The sequence below is a fragment of the Miscanthus floridulus genome, unplaced genomic scaffold (assembly GCF_019320115.1).
Source record: "Miscanthus floridulus cultivar M001 unplaced genomic scaffold, ASM1932011v1 fs_15_1_2, whole genome shotgun sequence".
In the NCBI taxonomy this organism is placed as follows: Eukaryota; Viridiplantae; Streptophyta; class Magnoliopsida; order Poales; family Poaceae; genus Miscanthus; species Miscanthus floridulus.
Window position 1 is genome coordinate 1 of NW_027096297.1, and position 26483 is coordinate 26483.

At 42.4% G+C, this 26483-nt stretch overlaps 2 protein-coding genes across 3 annotated transcripts; one reads left to right on the forward strand and one right to left on the reverse strand.

Annotated features, from left to right (window-relative positions):
• The first annotated feature begins 349 nt into the window (after window positions 1–349).
• Window positions 350–12336, forward strand: LOC136530592 (coatomer subunit beta'-2-like). The gene is made up of 26 exons (XM_066523315.1): window positions 350–470; window positions 722–742; window positions 859–920; window positions 1017–1071; window positions 1670–1706; window positions 1782–2107; window positions 2214–2345; window positions 2420–2568; window positions 5274–5342; window positions 5667–5817; window positions 5907–5972; window positions 6379–6567; window positions 7092–7232; window positions 7326–7400; window positions 7559–7735; window positions 7838–7929; window positions 8010–8126; window positions 8198–8312; window positions 8383–8466; window positions 9070–9266; window positions 9351–9444; window positions 10043–10149; window positions 10332–10464; window positions 11227–11392; window positions 11787–11853; window positions 11948–12336. Exons 1-25 carry the CDS (start codon window positions 468–470, stop codon window positions 11804–11806), a joined length of 2778 nt encoding a protein of 925 aa, XP_066379412.1. The 5' UTR covers window positions 350–467; the 3' UTR covers window positions 11807–11853; window positions 11948–12336.
• Window positions 12337–13090: 754 nt separating this feature from the next.
• On the reverse strand, window positions 13091–19444 carry LOC136530591 (probable ADP-ribosylation factor GTPase-activating protein AGD14). 2 transcript variants are annotated; one of them, XM_066523313.1, is made up of 13 exons: window positions 18991–19444; window positions 17707–17768; window positions 17457–17544; window positions 17306–17367; window positions 17128–17221; window positions 16491–17012; window positions 15914–16369; window positions 15656–15826; window positions 14968–15072; window positions 14725–14880; window positions 14490–14610; window positions 14339–14411; window positions 13091–13466 (listed from the first exon to the last, which is right to left on the reverse strand). In XM_066523313.1, exons 1-13 carry the CDS (start codon window positions 19087–19089, stop codon window positions 13349–13351), a joined length of 2127 nt encoding a protein of 708 aa, XP_066379410.1. In that variant the 5' UTR covers window positions 19090–19444; the 3' UTR covers window positions 13091–13348. The 2 variants fall into 2 exon arrangements, with proteins under 2 accessions (XP_066379410.1, XP_066379411.1); XM_066523314.1 differs by lacking the exon at window positions 17707–17768 and having other exon boundaries at window positions 18991–19099.
• Between the last annotated feature and the right edge of the window lie 7039 nt (window positions 19445–26483).

A 26483-nucleotide genomic window follows, 5' to 3' on the forward strand; every position in this document is an offset into this window, starting at 1 on the left:
TGGTTCTGCCACAAAACACACCTCAGTCTGTTTGTTGGCTGGTTTATATCGTTGTTGTGGTTCATAAAAAAGTACCGCTGTCTAATTTATATGAGAAAAAATACTGTTCTGACTAAGAATTTACGATCATTTACGACGAGCCGAACGAACAGGCTAACGGTCTCCACTTCAGAGTCCAGATCCAATCGACGCTACCGAGGAGACCCGTTAGCCCGTTTGCTACCTCTCCACCTCGTCTCCCCACGCAGGCCCGCTTTCGCAAATCTCCTCTCCTCTCCCCGCGCGGCGCGCCTGCATCTCCCGGTCCGGCGAGAGGCCACCGCCCGCACTCCTCTCCCCCCCCTCCCCCCCCCCCCCCCCCCCCCCCCCCCCCCCGCAAGCCCTAGAAGCGCCGCCTCCACGGCTGCACCTCCGCCAGTCGTGCTCCTCGCCTCGCCGCTGCCTCCGTAGCCGTCGCGGGCGTCACCATGGTACGTGCACGTGCCTCTCTCTCGTCTTTCGCACCGACCGCCTCTTCCAGCTCCCGACTTGCTTGTTCGCCGCCGCGTACGCGAGATCTCGCCCGTTGGGCTGTGGCGCGGCGGCTCGCGAGGTAGCGAGATCCGCCGCGGGGCTGGTTGAAATCCGCGTGGATCTGGTGCTTTCCGGCGTTGTATACTGACGTGATTGCCTTTTTTCTGTCTGTGGTGTTGGTGGGCGGGCGACGGGCGTGCTCCGGCAGCCGCTCCGGTTGGATATCAAGGTAATCTCAACCCATCTCCCTCGGATCCGTTTGGCTTTCTGCTGCTCGTTTTTGTCTCGGCGGTAAATGTTTTTGGCTCGTGTCGCTGATGGTTGTTCTCTGTTTGCTTGGATCAGAGGAAGCTCGCGCAGAGGTCGGAGAGGGTGAAGTCCGTGGATCTGCATCCGACAGAGCCATGGTGAGTGGCTGGTTTTGTGTACCGAGATGCTATGCGAATTATGAGTGCTTCGTGTGAGCCATGGCTAATCACATTATACTATGTTGCGGAATGCAGGATTTTGTCGAGTCTGTACTCGGGAAGCGTTTGTGTATGGAACTACCAGACTCAGGTAGGTGATTGTTCATGCTTCACAGTAGCTTATGCCTGTGATTTTCTACTAAATTGGGCTGTTGGATGAACGTTTTACGCTATAATGATTAGCCATTACACTTGCATAGATAGCATTCACTGTAGAGGTCAAGGCACATGCATTTTGGGTGTACACAATTGTGAACTGTGATATGGAAGCAATAGAGTAAGGGAAATACTAGTGGTTACATACAACCAATAGGAATGATTTGGATTTAATTGCATTTTCAGAAAGCGTAATGGTTAGGGCAAAAGTTACAAGCACCTCCCTGACGTATGCTGAGATGGATGGGTTTTAGTTGCGTGTGCTGAATTTATAGACAGCTTGTAAATGGTTGACAGACTAGTGGACTAGATAGGGAATGGAATAGAGCAGACACAGAATTAAACCCCAGTACTGGAAGGAAGAATAAGGAATGGAATAGAGTAAACACAGAATTAAACCCCAGTACTGGAAGAAAGAAAAGTGAAACATGCACACCTTGTGAATCCATGATCTCTTGTTACTTTTAAAGTCCAGAAATATTACCTATTGGTCATAAACTTTAACTGATGGCATTTTATCAACTCATCCCCAGACAATGGTGAAATCATTTGAAGTCACGGATTTACCAGGTATGCTCACCCAACTTTCTGCTTGCTTCTTTTCCTTGAGGTTTACATCATACTAATATTCCATAACAATTTCAGTTCGTTCGGCTAAATTTATTGCACGTAAGCAATGGGTTGTTGCTGGTGCCGACGATATGTTCATCCGTGTGTACAACTATAACACAATGGACAAGGTCAAGGTTTTTGAAGCTCACACTGACTACATTAGGTGTGTGGCTGTTCATCCAACCCAGCCCTTTGTGCTATCATCGTCCGATGACATGCTGATTAAGCTGTGGGATTGGGATAAAGGCTGGGTGTGTACTCAAATATTCGAAGGGCATTCTCACTATGTGATGCAAGTTACATTTAACCCAAAAGATACCAACACCTTTGCTAGTGCTTCCCTGGATCGCACAGTAAAGGTTTGTGTTATCTCTGCTTTCAAAAACCTGGTTGGCCACAATGTTGTATTATTTGCTGTCATTAGCTTTTTCTTGATGGTGATATCCTAATTTTTGTCAATATCAGATATGGAGTCTTGGTTCCCCTGACCCAAATTTCACACTAGATGGGCATTCAAAAGGTGTGAACTGTGTTGATTACTTCACTGGTGGTGATCGACCATACTTAATTACTGGCTCTGATGATCAGACTGCAAAGGTTTGTCATATGCACTGAATTGTACTCCTGTGATCATGTATGTACACTGTGACGACATTATTGGTCAAAATCAGGTTTGGGACTACCAAACAAAGAGCTGCGTTCAAACACTTGAAGGACATGCACATAATGTGTCTGCTGTATGTTTCCATCCAGAGCTACCTATAATAATTACTGGTTCAGAGGATGGGACAGTTCGAATGTGGCATTCTACTACCTACAGGTATTGCTACTCATTTATTTAGTATCCCTGCCATGCATGTCACTTGCTTATGTATGTATATGCAAGTGTGCTCTCATTTTGAGGCCAAATCTGGTAGCCACTAAAGTTCATCAGCAGTTTATGTGATAGCCTCTTATGCTATTTGATTCGAGGTTTAACTTGGTTGTGACAATTTTAGAGTTTAAATGTTCAATTGTTGGTTACAGTAGCAGGAGATTTTGTTACTTAGATTAAGTACACATGACTTCCCAAAAAAAGTTTGGTGACAGGGTTACAGTAGCAGGATGTTTAATGAGAGCAATAGAGATTGCGTGGAATAGTAGATTGATTAGGGTATACAAGGTATACAAATATATAGGCAGCCCTTGGGAGAGGTTTATAGAAACAGAACCAATCAAGGGATAACCTGCCTATCGAAATCTATCTAGGCACGGTAGGAAGCCGGCCTGGGCCTGGCGCACAGCCACTGGAGGCCCATACACACGCACACAACACATACATATCTAACACCCCCCGCAGTCTGATAGTCGGTAGCCTGAACGTTCAGACTGGACCTGAACTCCGTGAACACCTAAGAAGGCAGGCCTTTGGTGAAGATGTCGGCGTACTGAGAGCTCGTCGGAACGTGAAGAACGTGGACATCATCGGTAGCAACGCGCTCACGAACAAAGTGTAGATCAATCTCCACGTGTTTGGTGTGCTGATGCTGAACGGGGTTCGAAGACATGTAAACAGTGCTGATGTTATCACAGTAAACAAGGGCGGTGCGACGCAGAGGAACGTGCAGCTCAACAAGGAGTTGGCGCAACCAAGAGACCTCGGCAATGGCATTGGCAACCGCCCGATACTCGGCCTCGGCACTCGAGCGAGAGACTGCATTCTGACGCTTGGATGACCAGGAGACCAAGTTATCGCCCAAGAAGGCTGCATACCCGGAAGTGGACTTTCGGGTGTCTGGGCAGCCCGCCCAATCAGCGTCGGAGTAGACCAGCAAATCCGACTGAGTAGAGGGCCGTAGAAGCAAACCCAAGTGAAGAGTGCCACGAATATACCGCAGAATGCGCTTCAAAGCAGCAAGATGCGGCTCTCGAGGATCATGCATGTGGAGACAGACCTGCTGAACAGCATAGGCAATATTTGGGCGAGTGAAGGTGAGATATTGGAGAGCACCAGTGAGGCTTCGAAAATCAGTCCCATTGACAAGGGGAGCACCTTCAGCAGCAGACAGCTTGGGATTTGTATCAACGGGAGTGGAACAAGGTTTGCAATCAGTCATACCAGTGCGCTCCAGAATCTCCAGCATAAACTGGCGCTGGGACAAAAGAAGACCATCACCAGACCGCTGCACATGCATACCCAGAAAATGATGAGTTCACCAAGGTCCTTCATAGAAAATTCCCGCTGTAAGGCATCAATAGTGCAACGAAGAAGAGGTGTCGAAGACGTTGTGAGGACTATATCATCCACATAAAGGAGAAGATAGACCATGTCGTCGCCGCGGTGATACACGAACAGAGAAGTGTCGGTCTTGGCTTCCACAAAACCGAGCTGCAGCAGGTGAGAGGCAAATCGACTGTACCAAGCACGAGGAGCCTGCTTAAGTCCATATAGAGAGCGATTCAGCCGACAAACGTGGTCAGGGTGGGCGGAATCCTCAAAACCAGCAGGCTGAGTACAGTAAAAGGTCTCTGAAAGTGTCCCATGAAGAAAGGCATTCTTCACATCCAGTTGATGAATCGGCCAGTGGCGAGAGAGGGCCAAAGACAGCACGGTGCGGACGGTGGCTGGCTTGACAACAGGACTGAAAGTCTCAGAAAAATCAGCTCATTTTCTGGGTTCCTTGTCTCTTAATAGTGTTTTAGTTTCGCCTAAACTTATTAAGAACCTCATTTCTGTTCGCCAGTTTACTTCCGATAACAATTGTTCCATTGAATTTGATCCCGCTGGCTGTTCTGTGAAGGATCTGGTTTCTCGGAGGCTGATCGCTAGGTGCAATAGCTCTGATACCATGAGAGCAATAGAGATTGCGTGGAATAGTAGATTGATTAGGGTATACAAGGTATACAAATATATAGGCAGCCCTTGGGAGAGGTTTATAGAAATAGAACCAATCAAGGGATAACCTGCCTATCCTAATCTATCTAGGCACGGTAGGAAGCCGGCCTGGGCCTGGCGCACAGCCACAGGAGGCCCATACACACGCACACAGCACATACATATCTAACATTTAACTTGCACTGTTTGTTTTGTATTACAACATACAGTAAAAATCAGTCACACACGGAGAAAACGCTGCAACTAAATAGAGGCGAATGAGACACATGATTGGTTCTAACCCTATAATGATTGGTACCAGAGCTGGCACTAATCGTTGAGCATTAAACCATCATGACACACATGACTAGAATAGGTTATGTCCATAAGCTGTTGAAATGATTAGCTCCTTTAACAATGAAGTGATGAGAAAAAGGGGTTCTCGGAGTTATGCTTTCTCCTGCAGTATTGAGAAGAGTTTTTTTTTTTAATTTTCATTTTCTCATATAAAATTATGGAACTACTTTTCGATGCCAGAACTCGGGATATATGAAATCCTGCTGTTTTGTACTCATGATTTAGAATAGTATCACAATCCTTTTCCCATGCAACTAATATTTTTTTTTTGGTTATAGAACAAGGGACTAATGATTTTCTTGATGCTTTTACAGGCTTGAGAACACTCTTAACTATGGCCTTGAGCGAGTTTGGGCTTTAGGATATATGAAAGGGTCAAGAAGGTACTCTCTCTCTCTCTCTCCATATTGAAGTGTCTGACACCGAATGCCATTTCTTGTAATCTGCCATCAAGGGCTCCACAGACCCACAGCTCAGTCATACTGCATACATTGTGTTTTCCACATTTCCTCAACTGTCTTATTGGAAGTACCACACCTTTTTTCGTAACCCATTTTCATACATTGTGACAGTAAAATTGTTTATTCACCTAACTATTTGTTAAAGAATTGCTCTCACTGAAACATGCTGTGTGAGATTTTCATTGACTTGTTCTTTCCTGACAGCATAAGTCAAGTTAATGATACGGAATATCTTATTTTGTGTAGGGTCGTGATCGGATACGATGAAGGGACAATAATGATAAAAATTGGTCGTGAAGTTCCTGTTGCTAGCATGGATAGCAGTGGAAAAATTATATGGGCAAAGCATAATGAAATCCAAACTGTCAATATCAAGAGTGTTGGTGCAGACAATGAGGTTGCCTTTGTTCACCATGCTATTGCGATGTAAACTTAGTAAGCTTGTTATAAGGTTTCTCTGTGGTCCTTAACATTTTCATTTTTTAGATCGCAGATGGTGATCGGTTACCATTGGCCGTGAAGGAGTTGGGAAGCTGTGATCTTTATCCACAAGTAAGTTTACCTGTGATAAAATGGATGCTTCAATTGTGATCTTTTTAATGTCCAAGGAACATAGACATGGCTTCATGATAATACATTCATCATGTATTTTTGGAAATGCATCCGGATATTGTGTTTATTTAGCTGCATTTTTTCTGTATAATAACGTTAAACTCAAATACCAAAATGAAATGCTTCATGGTCATTGATAGCTCATTTGTGCAAATAAAGTTCTCTGTAACTTGGTGGGACCATAAAAATGCCTATGGCAGTTTATAGCTAGGGGGTAACGGTTCATTCTTTTGAACAACATTGAATGTTTGAACTATCATGATTTTTTTAAACCTGTTTTGTGGTCATGCATATTTTATTTGTGCTGGTTTATGTTAATAATATACTGGTGCAATATTTGTTTCAGAACTTAAGGCACAATCCGAATGGGAGATTTGTTGTTGTATGTGGAGATGGAGAATACATAATATACACAGCATTAGCATGGAGAAACAGATCATTTGGGTCTGCACTTGAAGTTGTTTGGTCAACTGATGGAGAATATGCCATCAGAGAAAGCACCTCGAGGATAAAGATACACAGTAAAAATTTCCAGGTTTGTTCCAATATAACATATTCACTTCTCTCTGACACACTGTTTTGTTTAGTTATATCTATACCGCTGTAGGCCTGTCTCTTAAGTCTTAACAAACACCTGTAGGGTACCTGTTCCTGGTAACATGCTTAACATTCCTTTTGTAATTGTGGGGTTCAGAGTACATATGCCATAAAAGATAATCTTGAAATGTCTGGTCAATTGGCCCTCATATCCAATTTGTGGCCTCAATATTTTCTATGATGAATTATAGACGCTATGAAATAAACTGTACTGTAGTTTCAACTCTTGGTGGGTTTCAACTCTAGCCTACCCCAACTTGTTTGGGACTGACAGGCTTTGTTGTTGTAGTTTGTGTTGTCTTTTTTGTTAAGTGCGATGTAAAGGTAAAATAACTATTTTACTGTGCTGCTCCAAACTAAATTGTTAAGTGAATTGCAACCAGCATACTATACTCGGTATATCATTCTCTTTTGTTATGGGTTCCTGGAACATAGTCTGTTAACTGGAGTTGGTCTTTTCAGGAGAAGAAAAGTATAAGGCCATCATTTTCTGCTGAACGGATATTTGGTGGAGTATTACTTGCTATGTGTACAAATGACTTCATTTGCTTCTATGATTGGGCGGAATGCAGATTGATACGTCGAATTGATGTCAATGTGAAGGTAATGGAATTTGCCGCCTTATTATTTCAAACCTGTTTTTACATTCATGCCATTTGAAACGTTGTGCCACTGAAAACATGTTTCTTTGTGTAGAACCTTTACTGGGCCGACAGTGGTGATTTAGTAACAATTGCAAGTGATACGTCATTCTACATTTTGAAATATAATGTGAGTTCTGTCATTACCTTAATTGCCTATGTTCAGTTGACCTTTCTGTTACATCCACTGATTTGTTTTTTTTAATGTCAAATTAAGAAGCAATTATTTTTATGGTCAAATGGAAATGTACTAATATAAAAGACTAAAAGTTTCCTTTTACCTTGTAGAGGGATGTAGTTTCATCTCATTTGGATGGAGGGGGTTCAGCTGGTGAGGAAGGTGTGGAAGATGCCTTTGAACTGCTTCATGAGATCAATGAACGTGTCCGCACTGGGCTATGGGTTGGCGACTGTTTCATCTACAATAATTCTTCATGGCGGCTTAATTACTGTGTAGGAGGAGAGGTGAGTTTTTTTCGTCACTAACAAAGACATCCTATATATCTTTTGAGTTAGATCATTTATTGATAGAGCGCTTTCATGTCATAACCATTTCATGTGTTATAGGTCACAACCTTGTTTCACTTGGATCGGCCAATGTATTTACTAGGATATCTTGCAAACCAAAGCCGTGTCTATCTTATTGATAAGCAATTTAAGTGAGTTCATCTTTGTTACCTAAATTTCACATGTAGTTTTTGTACACAAGTTCTGTGGCTAATGCACTTTTTTATTGCAGTGTCGTGGGGTATACTTTACTCCTTAGTTTGATCGAGTATAAAACACTTGTAATGCGTGGGGATTTTGATCGTGCGAATGATGTTTTATCATCTATACCAAAGGAACAATATGACAGGTGCTCAATGTCATGGTAATTACTGTAGTGTCAAGTCAGGTTTAGCATAGAACCAACCTTTCGTTTTGCAGTGTGGCACGTTTCTTGGAATCACGGGGAATGTTGGAGGAAGCCCTCGAGATAGCAACTGACACTAATTACAGATTTGACTTGGCTGTGCAGCTTGGTCGACTTGAAATTGCGAAGGCATAATCAATTTCTTTTCTTCTCCACATTTTCGAGAAAGTATTTCTTTTTCAAAATTTTCTAATAATAGTTGCTTTGCAGGCGATTGCCTACCGAGGTGCAAAGTGAGTCCAAGTGGAAGCAATTAGGGGAGTTAGCTATGTCTAATGGAAAGGTACAGCAACCGGGTGTATCGTTTATCTTGCATGCGCAATGCCGCAATCTATGTTGTCCTTATACAGTGTGGTTCAGCCATAATTGTTTCTTAATTATTACTTCCTCTGGTCTCAAATAAGTGTCATTTTATGTTGTGTGAATTTGACAGGCTTAAACTTTGACCATCAATGTCTCTAAGAATACTTTGATTGAACTTTTGTAAACTCGCTATATTTTGCACAGGTTTAGATTCACTAAGAATAACCTTTGAACATTTTTTCAACATGTCAATTCACTATATTTTGCATACATTTTGGATTAGTAATTAGTGGTCGAAGACTTAAAAGTAGTTTCTTGGTGATCATGTCACTGTCCAAAACATTAGTTATTTGTGACTGGGACAAACAGTGTATGATCCATAGCTATTATGAAGCAGAAAATCATCTATGATAATACGAGGGTACTTATAAAGAGAAAGGTTATACTAAAAGTTTGATGGTAAGGGGATGCTTATTGCTATTTCCTTAGATTTAACAAATAGTGTTCCATGTAAAACTATGATGCAATCATGCAAACATTTAAGTTGAAGTCGCTTACTCGCATGCCATACAATTTTCTGCAGCTTGAGATGGCAGAGGAGTGTCTTCTACATGCTATGGATCTCAGTGGTTTGTTGCTTTTGTATTCTTCCCTTGGGGATGCCGAAGGCATTAACAAATTGGCATCTGTAGCCAAAGAACAAGGAAAGAACAACGTTTCTTTCCTTTGTTTATTCATGCTAGGAAAGCTGGAAGAGTGTCTTCAATTGCTAATAGAAAGGTAGAGGCATCTGGGCAAGATTGTCATGCTTAACCTTAATTTTTTTGTTTCTTATTTTTGACTCGTCTACTATCCCTTGTACAGCAATCGTATTCCGGAAGCAGCATTGATGGCCAGATCTTATCTTCCTAGCAAAGTCCCTGAGATTGTAGCATTGTGGAAAAAGGATCTCCAGAAGGTCTTCTGTCCTATGAGTCTCCTTTGCTTCCGTTCTACTCAGTTTTATGCTAAATCTTTCTGCATATCTTAATTAGGTTAACTTGGTCTTAGTGCACATATCTCAGGATAAATTGTCACTGTCTTAAGTTACAAACTCAAGCATGGTATTATTATGTTAGCATAACCCTGGTACAGTCCACTGCTGGAATTGATTCTGAATTTACTTGTAAAGGATGCTTTCACTTTCGTCCAGCATAATTTACCTAATAATTTTAGTACACTAGTTGAGGATTCAAAAAATTAGCTAAAATCATGTGATATTTGTTTTGAAGGGCGGGCCTGGTGCAAGCGGTATAGTCTTACCGCCTGTGACCGGAAGGTCCCGGGTTCGAGTCGCAGTCTCCTCGCATTGCACAGGCGAGGGTAAGGCTTGCCACTGACACCCTTCCCCAGACCCCGCACAGAGCGGGAGCTCTCTGCACTGGGTACGCCCATGTGATATTTGTTGTCTCAAGTTTAGACTTGGCATCACTGGTTTAGACTTGGGCATCACTGTCTTCAAATTGCAGGTCTAAGTTTATGAAATGTGCACTGTTTTGTTCCATTTGCTTTTTTAGGTAAACCCAAAAGCAGCAGAGTCGCTGGCTGATCCTAATGAGTACCCAAACTTATTTGAAGACTGGCAGATTGCTCTCAATGTAGAAGCTGCTGTTGCCCCGAAAAGGTTTTTGTTCTTTTTTATCTTCATATGTAACTGTATCCTTTTGTATTGTCTCTGATTACCTCTTGCATCAGATGAGGGTGCTTTAATTGCGCTCATCTGTTGAAAATTGGAAGCGATGTCAATCTCATATATTTCTCCAAGCTATCACCTTTTACTGACACAAAAAAAAATTGTTTGAATAGGGGTATCTATCCACCGGCCGAGGAGTACATGATTCATGCTGAAAGGTCAAATGAGAGTTTAGTGGAAGCTTTTAAAAATATGCATGTACATGAAGAGATGGTACCAGATGATAATGAAGATACTGTTCACGAGGTACTATTATCTAGTACTGATTGATTCCTCACAAAAAAAGGTGGTTATCTGATGTTAGTTGCTCTTATTTACCATGTGAATATCCTAATTTTGATCTTGACAATATGGTAATCACTCCCGCTGTTTCAAATTATAAATCATTTCAGTTTTGTCCTATGACAAACTTCCCTCACTTTGACCAAATTTTTAGAAAACTTTGTTAACATCTACAATTTTCAAATAAATGCACTATCAAATGAAACTAATTTGATATTGTGTTGGTGCTTTTCCCAAAACTTGGTCAAAGTTAGAAAAGTTTTACTTGGGACAAGGCTAAAGTGATATATAATTTGGAATGCAGGGAGTAGTGTGGATATTATAGTTTAACTAAATTGGCTTGTCAAGGAACATGCTGGTAGTTTAACTTCTTTGCTTATGACTTATGAGTATGATGCTCTGCACTGTTTCATTTCGTACCTTAAAACTAATAGAATTATGTTTTGAATATAACTGATCAGAACCTCTGAGCTGCTATAAATGGTATAGGACTGTCTCCTGTTAGTTTCTAGTTTGTTGACCTATTATCTAAATTGAGTTCAGTAGAGTTAGTTGTGTGCACTTCCAAAGTTCCGTGCTTCTGTTCAAGCTTCATACCAGTTATAATTTTCCATTTTCTTTCATGATTTTTGTTATTTTTGCTACATGTGCTTGCTTATATATATGTATGTATGCTTCCCATTCACTGTTCTTGCAGAACTGATAACATTGATCATTGTTCAACAGGTTATTGAGGATGGTGGAGTAGAAGAGAGTCAAGAAGATGCTGTTGAGGTTGATGCAGAGGATGACGGAGTAGAAGAAAGTCAAGATGAAGCTGTTGAGGTTGAGGCTGAGGGTTCAACTGATGGTGCTGTCCTTGTGAATGGAAACAGTAGTGAGGAACAGTGGGGTACGAAAAATGAAGAACCATCAGCATAAAAGCTGTAGTTGAGCAAGTGTACAGTCCTAAATACCTTATTTTTCCTGGTCTTACCTCCCAGTGCACGATATTAGGAAGCTCCTGCTGGGTGATCTATGAATATATCCTTAAGTTGCCCTTTTCTTTAGCAGTATGGCAGTTCAGGGAGTTTTGATCAACCTAGGATTCATTAATTTTATTAAGCTTGGTCAAACTGCTTTTTAAAAAGTATCCCTTAGAATGTTTTGCTTAAAACGTTCCTGTTTCAGTTACTGATGCCTGCTTTGTTGCTACCGTTCCCTTGTTTTGTTATGGATTTCTACCAGTTTTTTTGATGTACACAATTTCACTAGAATGCTTCTAAATGGTTGTCTTCTCTTTGCAGTGCTGACTCCTGAGCAATAGTGGATCAATGGGACAGCAACTTTGCTTCAGTGGTTTAGTTTGTAAAGGTCAAATGCTATTCCAAGTAAACAATTACTCATGTACCATAGAACCTTCTCAGTCATGTTAAAGCTATAATACAAGTAACCAATCCTATTGCAGGTTGCTGACTGCTATCTAGAGTACATGCAAGCCATTTTTCTTGAGCGGTATTAAGCATGGGATGTGCTCTAGGATTGGCTTATCCACATACGAAGTTGGACCGCAATTAATCAACACTTCATCTTTGTGCCCTATAGGAAATTTTGTGCTTCCTTTTTTACATGTAGATCAGGTCTTTAGATCTCGAAGACATTTTATAGCCATCAGAGGTACTCTTGTTTCACCGAGGTGGGATATGATTGGTGATCGGAGGAGTGATATTTTACAGGGTACATAGAGTAGTAGCTTGTGGAACTGAGAATGTTTTACCTGTGATGTACATCGGACTTGGGAGCTTTGTATCATTGTGTTACACCTTTTCAATGGTAGCGAATAATAAGTTTACGGCAGATGTTTTCAATAGCGTGTTTAGTTAATTGTGAGCAATTTGTGTTGTGCTATGTTTTGTTGTTGTGATGGCTAGGCTACTTCTATAGCCGACTCCGTTGAGCAGCTATCTGGCCAGAGTGACAGTGACAGCAAAGATAGAAATTATTTCCTGAGGTGTAGTACCTGAGACATAAGTAGGTACATAATACATAGCTACGCGACAGACGACAGGAGCCTAGGCAAGGCTAGCTCTACGTCTAGGAATTGGGCCAAACCGGGCTATTAAACTGGGCCAAATTGGGCTCATGTTTAAGCACTTGCTGAGTTGCATTACTAACTTTTTGACCTGTAATGAGTGCCACAAGAAAAAGAACCCTTACAAAAAGATCACACAAAAATAAGTGATACTAAGATAGCAAGTAAAATAAACCACAAAATTGATTGATCACGATTATACCCCCTCGGTTCAGAAAAGAATGCAATTCTAATACAGTATCATGATTTTATATCTTAAGTTCGATCAATTATAGATAAAAAAGTATCAATATTTATGATATCAAATAAATATCATTAGATTAATTACGAAATATATTTGATAATAAATTATTTTAAAGCCATAAATGTGAATAGTATTTTCTAGAATTTTAGTAAAACGTGAACTACTTTTGCCGGCATGCAATACGTAGTTCCATTCTTTTCTGAACAGAGGGAGTACATCTAATCTAGTATACAGTACTTATCATCCACGTTAAATTGAATAGCCAACTGCACTCGTACTAAAACAGGAGCTGATACTGTCCAAGACAACAAAGGAACACAAAATATACATACTATGCAATTCGAGCAGAACGCCAGACACAATATACAAGGAATGAGGCTGAAAGCAGCTTAGGCCCTCTAAAACAGAGTTACATTCGATCCATTAAGCCTTTGGAAACAACTTGTACAACACATTACGGCCGACAAAATACACCACCTGGTTGTATGAAACACATTCTAAGGTTGAAAGAGGCAGGTATTTCCACACTTCCTTTAGCCAAATGGATTACTACCCCCAACGGAGCCGTAGGAAGGTGGGGTGTTTGGCTGCGGGTATCTGGGAGGAGCTTGCTGATTAAAACCCATGTTGAAGGAACCCAAACCTTGTTGCCTGTGATGTCACACGTCAGACATCAGTGTTGCAGGAAATACAATACAGGTGTCTCGGGACAGGGCGATGTTTTATACCATCCTAAGCAACCAAATTGTAAGAGAGAATAAAGGCCCTTAAAATCTAAAATTCACCATTACCAGTAAGCAAAAACGTCTTGTAGGTACTTCAAAGATGTACAGATGACACAATTCAGTGAGTGCAGCTTAGGTTGCTGTATTTAATTTTTTTATGAAGATACAAACCAAGGGACTTCCATGCCACAAGATGACAAGAATAGAAGGTGAATTTTCTTCCACAACAGACGAACCAAATTTCATTACTCAGGAGCAACTTAAAACGTTCAAACCCCCGTAACAATACTGCTGTCCTCACTGAATGCCAGGGTTCAGATGAGATGGCCACTGACTAAACCAAAGACCCAAGCAAACTACAAGTTTAGACAAATCGACTCTACAAAAAGCAAAAAGGTACAGCCCGACACCCGCATTCATCTCCTCTTATTACAAGCCAAATGAGGCTGTGACAGCACCAGGGCTGGGGAAAACAGTTTTTTTTACTAGTATAGAAGATGGATTGACCAGTAATTTAAGTTTAGATAATTCAATGGTGAAATATGGCTACTTTGCGTAGTCAATCTCAGCTACTTAAATCTGTGATCCCCGGCACGTTGATATTTTTTTAATTTATTTTTTACTTAAATCCGTGATCCAACAGCTTGACAGTTCTTATAATTTAAGTAAGGTCCCTTCTTTATGGATGCCATACAAGGGATGTGATATATATTAAAAAATAATTAGACAGCTCATTTAAATAGTCTACCACTACATGTTTCAACTTTGGAAGATATAGTAAATACAACATTTACTCACGTTGCAAGCATGCTATTAGGTTGTTGCTCGGGCATGGGCTTGCTGTTCGGAACTTGCTGCATCATGAAATGGCCTGATTGAAGCAAAAATTAGCAGTGTGCAAAAAGGAGGTACTAAAGAGCAAGATTATGATGGGGAAATATGCAATTACTTGGATGTGCAGCTGACTGGTAGAGCTGGTGAGGCTGCTGTGGAGGAACACCAAAACTAGAGTTGCCAATTAAGGTTTGGGGAGCAGGGCCTGATGCTCCTCCTGGTGGCCCAGATGGGGGCTGCTCACAGATAAAACAAATTGATGTTAATGGAAAAGTAAAAAGCATGTTAACAAAATAGGAATGCAAAATATGCATGGCGACCCAAGTCTACAGTATACATTTTAGTTATACCATGTGAGCTTGAATTGGAGCTGACTCATTCCCAAGATCAAAAGGGTTCGAAGCTTTCACAGGCTGGGGGTGGGAATATGCATGTTGCGAATACACAGGTTGCTGATATGTAGGCTGAGGAAATGCTCCATGAGGATATGCTTGCATTCCCTGGAACTGGAAGAGCATTCCTTATGTTAAGATAAAAAGACAGTACCAACTCAGGTGCAGAATATGTTACACATATGAGAATGACATGGGTACCACTCCAGGTGGATATTGCATGGCGTATCCCATTCCAAATTGGGGAGCTCTCTGCCAACCAGGCATCATTAGAGTTGATGGTGGATACAGTGCAGTGAAGATATCCTGCAATAAGTTTTGTCCGTGTCAAATATGCTCATGCAAATGACTTCGTTGGAAGGCATAGTGTCAGATCCATCAGTTCATCATTTTTTCCAAAACATTATTCAAAGAATCGAAGAGAAGAAACTTGTACATTTGTCTTCAATTGACAATAGGTAATGATCTTGCAAATGAACACCCATGAGAACACAGATGCACTGACAAGTATGGAAACCTTAACAACATTTATGGCACCTCATAAGTTTACAGAAACCAAAGGCTCAAAACAAATGAGGTTTGAACAAATTGTTTTCAATCTAGTACTAGTTCATTCCCATATAATTAGTCAGCCAAACAAGATAATGTGTTCAAACACATCAAAACAAAACCATGAATCTAAGGAGAAACTACACTCGCTGAACATTATACATCTGTATGGTGGCTACCCAATTGAATTGGAATCCAATGTAGACCATGATTTCACTTAACTACCTCGTAACATATATAGTGCTTGTCAAATAAAACTCCAGTAAGTGACATTACATTCAAGAAATTGCTCATTAATGTTAGAAGAAGCAAAACACACAGCTAATCATGTATGACGTACCGCTGGAAGTTCTTTCCTGCCACTGAATTTACTGTCAGTAGAAGAGGCTGCTCCTTGAATACCACTGGTTCCTTGTGGATTTGCAGTAGCTTGAGATGGAAGTCCAGCCGTAGGGGCAGCTAGAGGAGATTGTTGAACTGATGATCCTTGGCCAGACATTACTGTTGAGGCCTGGGGAAGGAATCCAGTGAAAACTATTTTTTTCGGAAAAAAAGGCTCAGGTGCATAAAGCTTAAAAATTTACGCAAATGCAACTACCTGGTTGCCTGAGATTCCAAAGGGCGCATCAAACAAGGAATGTGAATGGTCTAGGACAGATGAATGTCCATCATTTGCTTTCAAAGTGGGATCAAGAGAAGCAGGATAAGCTGACGCATTTGGTGCAGAGGGTGCTTCGGAGAATGACAGCTGTGCAAGTGCAGACTCAAGGGGATTTACACTGCTGCTTGTTTGTGGTGTTTGTTGTTGGCCAAAAGCATCAAAAGATGCCCAGTCACCGCCACTGACAGAAGGAGCACTTTTCCCTTGTTCAAGAACAGGCTGTGATGCTGCTGCATTAACTGGAGGCTGTTGTGGCAAAGGGGTCGGCTGTGGTGGTGCTGTGGATGCAGGTTCAGGATCTGCACTAAAATCAATTAAACTCACTGCAGTTGCCACCTTTGTCTGTTCCGATGTCCCTTCTGAAGAACCAATGCTGCTTGCACTAGATATTGTCTACATTATGAACATGCAAGAAGAATAGTAAGCGAACAGATGCACAAGAACATGATGATATTTCGAGAGTACAAAAGCAATGTCTAAAAGAAGGGAAATGTCAGGAGTAACAAAGAACAACCTTTGTCAGTGGTGGAGGATCAATTGACCTGGTTCCATTTGGCTTTGGAGGATCAATTGGTCTGACTACACTTGGCTTTGGAGGATCAAGTGGTCTGACTACACTTGGCTTTGGAGGTTCAGTAGCTGGCTTTGAAGGCTCACCAACCCGAAGCTGAGGAGCGTTGTCACCCAATATATCCCTCACTGGCCGTACAACAAGACTAGAACCATCAGCTTCTTTCTGGAAGTCTGGAGACCCACTATCTGGCTTTCTGGGCTCTGAAAACCTCCGGTCTTCAAACCTTTGAACTGGAGTTGTTTTTCCAGATCTATCATCGACAACCTCAAAGTAGCGAGGACTTTTCTTATAGTCATTTTGGTCATAGCCAGGACTACGGTCCCCATAGGAATATCTGGAATTTCTGTCATCACTCCGTCCACTATAACTCCGACGATCAGAGTAACTTCCATTTGGCGGACTTCTTGAACCACCCCAATTTCCATCAGACCTCCTATTTTCACTATACTCATCCTTGTCATCCTGCAAGATGACAATCAATCAGCACATAGTGAATTTCAAAGAGAATAATATATTTACAAAAATAGGGATCGGTTACTGAGGAGATATTTTTAAAGCAGTAAGGAGACAACATCACCTTTGCCCTTGGTGGCCTATCAGTACTTCTTTCTCCTGTGTATCTCCGTTCCACATACACATGCTTGATGAAATTTCTCAATTTGTCCGCATTACTGAGACCAAAAGAAACATGTCATACTTCCCATTCGGAATTAAGCATTGTGACTTACAAAAAGGAATTGCTAAAAAAAGGACACCTGCTGTCAGGGTATCCATTTCGTTGAGGATCCCATTCCTTGAAAAATACTTCTCTAGCACGCTACAAGTCAAGTAAAATCAACGTCAAACGTTGAATAGAAGACATGAAAATGTTGGGAAAAATAGAAAAACAGATACAAGACAAGTTACCTCATTTCCCCCTTCTTGAAGGGCAGTAACTTCTTGTGCAGTAAATTTGGCCATGGAAACTGATTTTACTCGATGCGTGAACTCTCGACTAGGAAAACAAAGTGATTTGTTAGGAAAAAGACCGACATATTTCACTTGGGGACTGGTGGGCCCAATAGTTCACTCCACCAAGGCATATGTTAAACAAAAAGAAGGGGAAGCTCGATAGATTGGTCATCTAAACTAAAAGAGGGCTCACTAAAATACTTACTGTGCTCCACTGCAATTGGTACAAACAAAGGTCCAGAAATTTGTGCAGACATACTGTGGTCCCTGTTCAAATCAGCATATCAGTGTTCTTGTTTTTTTTCTTCAGGCGGAACAGAAGGAGAGGCACTAACAAAATATTACTCTTGTAATATATAAGCAAGATATGTACAGAAGATCCTAGAACCAAGACACTTCCATGTCAACAAGGTAAGCAAATAGATACAAAAGAGGAAAGAAAACAAACAAGTTATTCACTTTACAAAGCAAACGGAACATATGAAAGATACTAATGCCCAAAGTTTCGTGAGATACAAGGCACAGTCAAAGACACACAAAATATCCGCTTGAACACTAGGGGAGTAGGGTTACCTCAAGCTTCATAAAGTTCAGTGCCTGAAGTGAGGCGTGCACCTCTCACCACACAGGATGACTTTGCCCCAGACAGGAAGGGAAAAAGAAGGAAAAGTGCAGTAGGGTAATCCTAACTACGTGGATTTAATAGGTTCTTAATAAATCAAATGCAGTTCATGAATAGCTGGTGTTATGAGATCTTTTGCTCACATATCAGTTTGTTCTTTAGCTTCATCCATGTGCCCCATCTTCTAAAAATGTGGCAAATTATATCAACAAAAACAAACTGATATGCTATTTGACTTATCAATGAGACGACGAGCTTTCTTAAAACATTTTCTGAAATTTCTACATCGTTATTCATTTATAGGAGTGATGCCCACAACAAGGTGAAATATCCATATTTTGTTACCTAAACATCACAACTTTAATATTTGACTGCATTGCTAGCCAGCGCCTCTGAGAAAACCACAACACAACTTTCCTAATTAACAGCTTAGGTTCCTGCTAGCTAGGTCCAGAAAAGTGGTGGAAGTGAGACTGAGAATCATAAAGGCTGCCTCTGTTGCAAGCAGTAGCTACAATTACCAACTAGTATAAAATTATATTACAGTAAAACAATAATTTGTGACTACCATAACGACAGAGCAAATTCTAACCGCTTGCATCAAGGATACATTTCATTCCATTTCGGAACAAATTGGATTACAATTGACCTCTAAACCCACGCAATACAATGCTGATCTCCGGTCAAACACCTAGTTATGCAGCTACCTCCCAACATGGCATGTGTGCGCCATTCATAGCAACAGAGCATTGTGGCTGATGAAGTCAAGCAAGCTAAAAACAGCTCCTACCTGCCCGCCAGCTCCGTGGCTCCCAAACCCGTCCACATTCAGCAAGAGAATTCGAGAACTCGAGACGACAGACTCACCAAATTGTTGCAGTTGATGCAGCGCTTGTTGGCGGGCAGCTTGAGCAGGCCGCGGATGATCTTCTCGTGCCGCTCGTCCTCCTTGACCCGGCTCGCCATCGCCGCCGGATCGCCCCGCCACAAACCCTGGAACTCACAGCAGAGCAAGCGAAATCACACCAAAACCCCGCCGCAATGGCCCGAGATCCGGGCAAGCCCAAGCCAGATCCGGCCCCGAATCACCGCGACCCAATCGAACCCGCCCTCCCTCGGTGCGCGTGCGCGCGCGCGGGTCCGCGGGGAGGGGAGGCAAGCGAGCCCGCGCGAGATCCCGCACGCGAGCGCGTGCGGAGGCCGAGGCGGAGGCGAGACGACGAGGTGGTGGCAGCGGCGAGCGAAAAAGGCTCGTGTCTTTTGTCGCTGCTGCGTTGCTTCGCTGCGCGTGTTTAACAGAGAAGGAAAAAAAAACTTTTTCCTCGTGGGGTTTGCGGGGAGGTGACCGGGAGGGGAGAAGAAGGGGCCGCGAAGGCTGCCGGTCAGCCACTGGCTCGCACCAGCTGCAGCCGGTCGCCGGGGAGGCGGTTTCTAGAGGGAGGGGTTTATGGGGCCCGCGTGGCAGAGACAGTTTGGGTTCGGTTTGGTGGGTGCGTGGTGAGCTGGACGTGGTTTGTTTGGGCGATTACTGGTTGTTTTGGGTTCGGGCAGTTAGCTGGCTAATGATTCCTGGGAAGTGCTAAATCACCGACAGGTTGTGATTACATTATAGGAAAGACTACCTGTGTCTGTGTGGCTTTGGCTTTTTAGTTAGTGGCTAGGCTGTGTAGTGCAGCCAAGCACATGAGTTGGACGCATGTACGTGACTACGGGTGTGATTCGTTGCCCACGCCTATCTCTCACCGCTCGGTGTAGTGTGGTCTTGTTTGACTGCCCTGCTCGTAGGATTTCGCTGCCTCACTTCATTCCTCTCCCCTCCATCGTCTCGGACGCCTCCGTCTTCTTGATTTCCACTTCCCTCTCAATGCAAGATGCATCAATGCTTGGCGGAAAGGGTTTGGGCGAGCGTGGGAGATGACGTCATGCGAGCGATAAAAGGGCGGGCGCGGGTCGCGGCTAGGGTTACTGCCCCCATTTCGTGCCTCTCCTTCCTCCATTGCTCTGGTGCGCCCTTTCCTCTTGCTCCCCTCGATCTCGGTTGACCGTCCGAGTCAACCTCCACCGGCGGATTCGTGGTGGTCCTCTGGTGTAGCGACGGTATACCTCACCTGCGGCTATCTCCTCTTGCTCTCTGTGCGGTGATTTTATTGATTCGTCTGTGGATTTTGTTTGATTTGTGCCATGATATTAGGGTTCTTGCTCTTACATTCTCAGATCTGTGAGCTGGTAGTGTAGATCTACTAGTTTCTAGTTGTTCCCCTCTTGTTCCGCACTCAGATATGTGTTACAGCTACCTTTTTTCCATTACATATGTGGTTTCTTCTACATCTTGCACATGATGATTTCGATTTATAAATAGAGCATAGTGCCTAGGTCGATGATGTTTATTTTCGTTACCCTAGACGCTGGAGGAGCACCCTTGGGTGTGGTGGCCGCGTCTAATTTTGAATGTTTGCTTGCTCCTTAGTACACACTGCAAAAGTGCATGATTCGTATCTAATGTTTCCCTCCATCGTGTTGGTAGACATGGACTTCCAAGCTAGGCGCAGGGCAGCCACTTGAAAGGTCCTAATGGCTAGAGGGGGGTTGAATAGCCTATTAAAAATTTCTACAACAACACTTAACAAATTGGTTAGACAATTATGAGGCAAAACAAATGTTGCGCTAGCCTACTAAAATTACAAGTCATCTACCACAATTCTAGTATATATAGTTTCTATTCACACAATAGCTATGTCACTACACTAAGTTAGTGTGTTCTCAAAGGCTAACTAAAGAGCCACACTAACCAAACCAACAAGCTCTCACAACTAACTACACTAAAGAGCTTGACAACTAGTTTGCGGTAATGTAAAGAGAGTGGGCAATTTGTTTATACCACCGTATCGAGGAGTGAACCAATCAATCACAAGAATGAATATCAATGAAGACCAATCACCTCGGAATCAAATGATGAACACAATAATTTTTTACCGAGGTTCACTTGCTTGCCGGTAAGCTAGTCCTCATTGTGGCGATTCACTCACTTGGAGGTTCACGCGCTAATTGGCATCACACGCCAAACCCTCAATAGGGTGCCGCACAACCAACACAAGATGAGGATCACACAAGCCACGAGCAATTCACTAGAGTACCTTTTGGCTCTCCACCGGGGAAAGGTCAAGAACCTCTCACAATCACCACGATCGGAGCCAGAGACAATCACCAACCTTCGCTCGACGATCATCGCTGCTCCAAGCCGTCTAGGTGGCGGCAACCACCAAGAGTAACAAGCGAATCCCGTAGCGAAACACGAACACCAAGTGCCTCTAGATGCAAACACTCAAGCAATGCACTTGGATTCTCTCCCAATCTCACAAAGATGATGAATCTATGATGGAGATGAGTAGGAGGGCTTTGGCTATGCTCACATGGTTGCTATATCAATGCAAATGGCCAAGGAAAAGAGCTTGAGCCGGCCATGGGGCTTAAATAGAGAACCCCTCACAAATAGAGCCATTGGACTCCTCACTGCACCGAACATGGGGCGACCGGACACGCCGGTCAGATTGACCGGACGTTGGACCTCAGTGTCCGGTCACACGATGTGTGCCACGTATCCCCTACTTCAAAAGCTAATCACCCGATCTCAACGGTCATCAGCACATTTAAGTTGTGACCGGATGCGCTGCTTCGAAGTGACCGGATGTAGGACCTCAGCGTCCGGTCGTTTCTAGTAAGCATCTAGAAGCGAAAAATCACAACCGGACGCGTCCGGTCATGCCCGATCGGACACACCCAGCGTCCGGTCACTCAACGTCATCATACATCATACTGATCGGACTCAAGCCCTAAGCGTTCGGTCATTTCTTGCTCCAGCGTCCGATCATGAGACCGAAACCACACGCTCACTGCTGTCACTGACCGGACGTGTTGGTCCTTTAGAGACCAACGTCTGGTCACTTACAGTGACCACGCTCACCTGAGTTTAGGGTGCCGGTGGCACCGTCGGACTGTTCACACTCTACGAGTGGACACTTCATCGGTGAAGTTCCTAACCCTTGCTCAAATGTGCCAACCACCAAGTGTATCACCTTGTGCACATGTGTTAGCATATTTTCACAAACATTTTCAAGGGTGTTAGCACTCCACTAGATCCTAAATGCATATGCAATGAGTTAGAGCATCTAGTGGCACTTTGATAACCACATTTCGATACGAGTTTCACCCCTCTTAATAGTACGGCTATCGATCCTAAATGTGATCACACTCACTAAGTGTCTCGATCACTAAAACAAAATGGCTCCTACCATTTATACCTTTGCCTTGAGCCTTTTGTTTTTCTCTTTCTTCTTTTCAAGTCCAAGCACTTGATCATTACCATGGCATTGCCATCATCATGTCATGATCTTTATTTGCTTCACCACTTGGAATGTGCTACCTATCTCATGATCACTTGATAAACTAGGTTAGCACTTAGGGTTTCATCAATTCACCAAAACCAAACTAGAGCTTTCAATCTCCCCCTTTTTGGTAATTGATGACAACCCTTACACAAAAATATAAATTAAAATTCAATTGAATCCATGTTGCTTGTCCAAGCATATTTACCATGTGTAAAAGAATATGGACAAGTTTCATGAACCTCAAATGGTAGCAATTGCTTCCCCTACATATGTGCTAAGAGTTTGGATTGTAGCTTGCACATATGCTTAGATAGGAAATATAGGAGGCAATGTCTACCAAATGATGCTAAGGTATAAAAGATGGACCTTTGAAGCATGATACCAATCGGAGTGCACCAGTATACCATCCTTAGCACTATGATTAACTCAATACCACTTGGAAATGAAATCACTAGATAACCTATGCATGCTAGTTTTTCATTTCATCATTCAAACCTACAACTAGCATACACCACACAAGTATGGATATTTAAATTTAAAACTTATGCCATGCAAGCAAACATATGAAATGCACATTCAAATGCACCATACAAGTTCATGAGCTTGCTTCCCCTACTTGTGTGCTCAAAATTTTAATTGATCCCTTTTCTTTGTCATATCTCTCCCCCTATGTCAAATTCTTCCCTTTGTTGTCTTTTTACTATTTTAGTATACTAATATCTTTGTTTTTCTCCCCCTTTGTCATCAATGACCACAAATGTTCAAAATATAGATAGGTTGAGATTATCAATGTCAATCAATGGGGTGAAGATCATTTTCCCAAATTTGGTCCAATCTAGAATACTTGCCAAAGACATTTAACTCGGTTTGATCCAAGGACAAGCTTCTTCACACCTCCAAATAAGGGTTATCTTGTACCATGTTGAGTTAAATACTTAGAGCTCATTTTCTAGATCAAACACTAGGTTTATAAACCCACAAACATACTGATCGGACACACCCAGCGTCCGATCATGCCCGATCAGACACACCCAGCGTCCGGTCACTCAACGTCATCATACATCATACTGATCGGACTCGGGCCCTGAGCGTCCGGTCATTTCTTGCTCCAGCGTTCGGTCATGAGACCAAAACCGCACGCTCACTGCTGCCACTGACCGGACGCACCGGTCCTTCAGAGATCAGTGTCTGGTCACTTACAGTGACCACGTTCACCTGAGTTTAGGGTGCCGGTGGCACCGTCGGACTGTTCACACTCTATAGGTGGACACTCCGCTGGTGAAGTTTCTAACCCTTGCTCAAATGTGCCAACCACCAAGTGTATCACCTTGTGCACATGTGTTAGCATATTTTCACAAACATTTTCAAGGGTGTTAGCACTCCACTAGATCATAAATGCATATGCAATGAGTTAGAGCATCTAGTGGCACTTTGATAACCGCATTTTGATACGAGTTTCAACCCTCTTAATAGTATGGCTATCGATCCTAAATGTGATCACACTCACTAAGTGTCTTGATCACCAAAACAAAATGGCTCCTACCATTTATACATTTGCCTTAAGCCTTTTGTTTTTGTTTTTCTTCTTTTCAAGTCCAAGCACTTGATCATCACCATGGCATTGCCATCATCATGTCATGATCTTCATTTGCTTCACCACTTGGAATGTGCTACCTATCTCATGATCACTTGATAAACTAGGTTAGCACTTAGGGTTCCATCAATTCACCAAAACCAAACTAGAGCTTTCACCACTACTGTGGTAGTAGTAGTGGTTGCATGTTTTTTCATGTGGTTTAGGACATGAGCTGAGGATGCCCGCTCAGTGACCTATGGACCCATGGCAGTGAGGGACCAATAGAGGATGAATAACCTAAGATACATTTATGAGTCTGATGATGTTCATTGTGTCAACTTGCTTAGGATGAAGAGGGCATCTTTTTTCCAAATGTGTGACCTTTTTCGTAGTAGACAATTGGTCACTGACAGCATACATGCATCTGTGGAAGAATAAGTTGCAATGTTCTTGCATGTTGTTAGTCACAATGAGAGGTTTAGGGTTGTTGACCTGAGTTTTAGGAGGTCAGGAGATACTATTAGTAGTTTTTTTCAGAGGGTGTTGTATGTAGTAGGGGAGCTCATGAATGAATTAATTGTCCCACTTGCTACCAATGTCCATCCTAGGATCCTTGGGAGCAGAAGATGGTACCCGGTACCCCTATTTCAAGGTTGGTGTCCAATACTTTTTTCATGAGGTCATCATTAATTCACACATGTCTTAGTCCCAATCCTGAGGTCCCTACCCTCCTTTTATAGGCAAAGGGGGTAGGGTTACAATGAGGGTCATTGAGCCCATGTGACACATTCACTCCCTAGCAACATATCACTCTTACTTTGTTGATGGCAGGGGATGGATGTGTCACAAGGCTTCATGGCTTTCATGATATTTGCTTCTCTTTGTAACTTTGGTTTGTATGGCACCAAAGTTTTGACTAAAGTACCACACATTCTTTGTACTAAGGCCTATAAAATTGATGATTGTGTTGTTACTTTTGCCTAATACTTCTATGTGTTTGGCCAATGATGCAAATTGAAAATTAAACTATGAGGAGGCTGCACTTAGTTTTTTCTATCATCTATGTGGTTCTCATGACTGTCATCAAACCATGGAACACGTCCATTCCCAAGCAACAATTGAGTCATACTTTGTTGATGGCTAAGATGGACGTGTCCCACGGTTCCATGCTTGTCATGATCTTGGTTTCCTACTTTCAGTTTATGTTTGCCTTGCAGCCTCCTATGATTGAGTATCTAGAAATTATTGCATCATTTGATTAAGCTCTGGCCTCACTCATGTGATATGCTGACAATGAATCATCTCATCAGTGAGGCATTGTGGATCATCAATTTGGTCCCATCCAAACCGAAGATCACCAATGCCTCACTCATGTGCTATTTCTGGTTCTATGACATATTGAGGTTGCTGGAACTTTGATAATCTTGTCATGCTTATGATGATAATAGACCTGCCATGTAACCTAGAATACAATAACCTAATGACCTTGAGGTTGTGAGGAACTAGAACTTTTCTCTTATTCTAATTGGTTTCTTATGCTCCAATCTCAAGGTCAATCGAGGACCAAATGTTATCTGAGGCCAATCTATTTGCCCTTCATTTGAAAACCATCTTATACTTGTTTGTCTTTATTGTTTGAAATGGCAAATGGCTTGGAATGTTGTCCACCATGGTAGAGAGCCTGAGGTGTATGCAACCTGGGCGACATGCCATGCCTAGGTAACTAGTTTTAAAAACTTCTACTACAAGAGCTTCCCTAGCAAAGAAGAGGCAGTAGTAGAATCCTACATGGAGTTCAAGGGTTGTGAAGATGACAAAGTTTTTGTGAAGCCTACTGCCACTGTCGTTTGCCAAACCATCTTGGCTATTTCTTATTTGCATGGTTCAGTCTTTTCTATTGTTGGTGCTCGTCTTTTATATTGTTAAATGTGGGAAGAACTGCCTATGATGATTAACCTATGACCATGTACTCATCAATTTACTTAGACCTTGTGAGGTACTAGGACCCATTTGACGATGACTAATAGCTGTTTGGACTGTTGTATTATTTTGTAATATTTCTTATGCTCCAAGGTCTTAGTTGATGATGATAAAAATTAATCTGAGGCAATGTTTATGTTATCATGCTTATTCTGATGAAAATGGTGGTAACCTCACCAAAGTGATACATGGGTGCTCACACCTTGTGACATGCTACAAACCAAACACAAGTAGTAGGACCAGCTCATTCCTAAAATTAGTGCAAGCAGGCAATCAAACAAATTCACTGTCATCTAGTATCACTCCCAAAGTTGCAACTAAACACAACTAGGTGCATGGTTTTAGCCTGTCTCACTCCACCCAGGACTGGCCTTCCATCCTAGACCCCCTACCCCGGAGCAACCAATCACACCCTACAT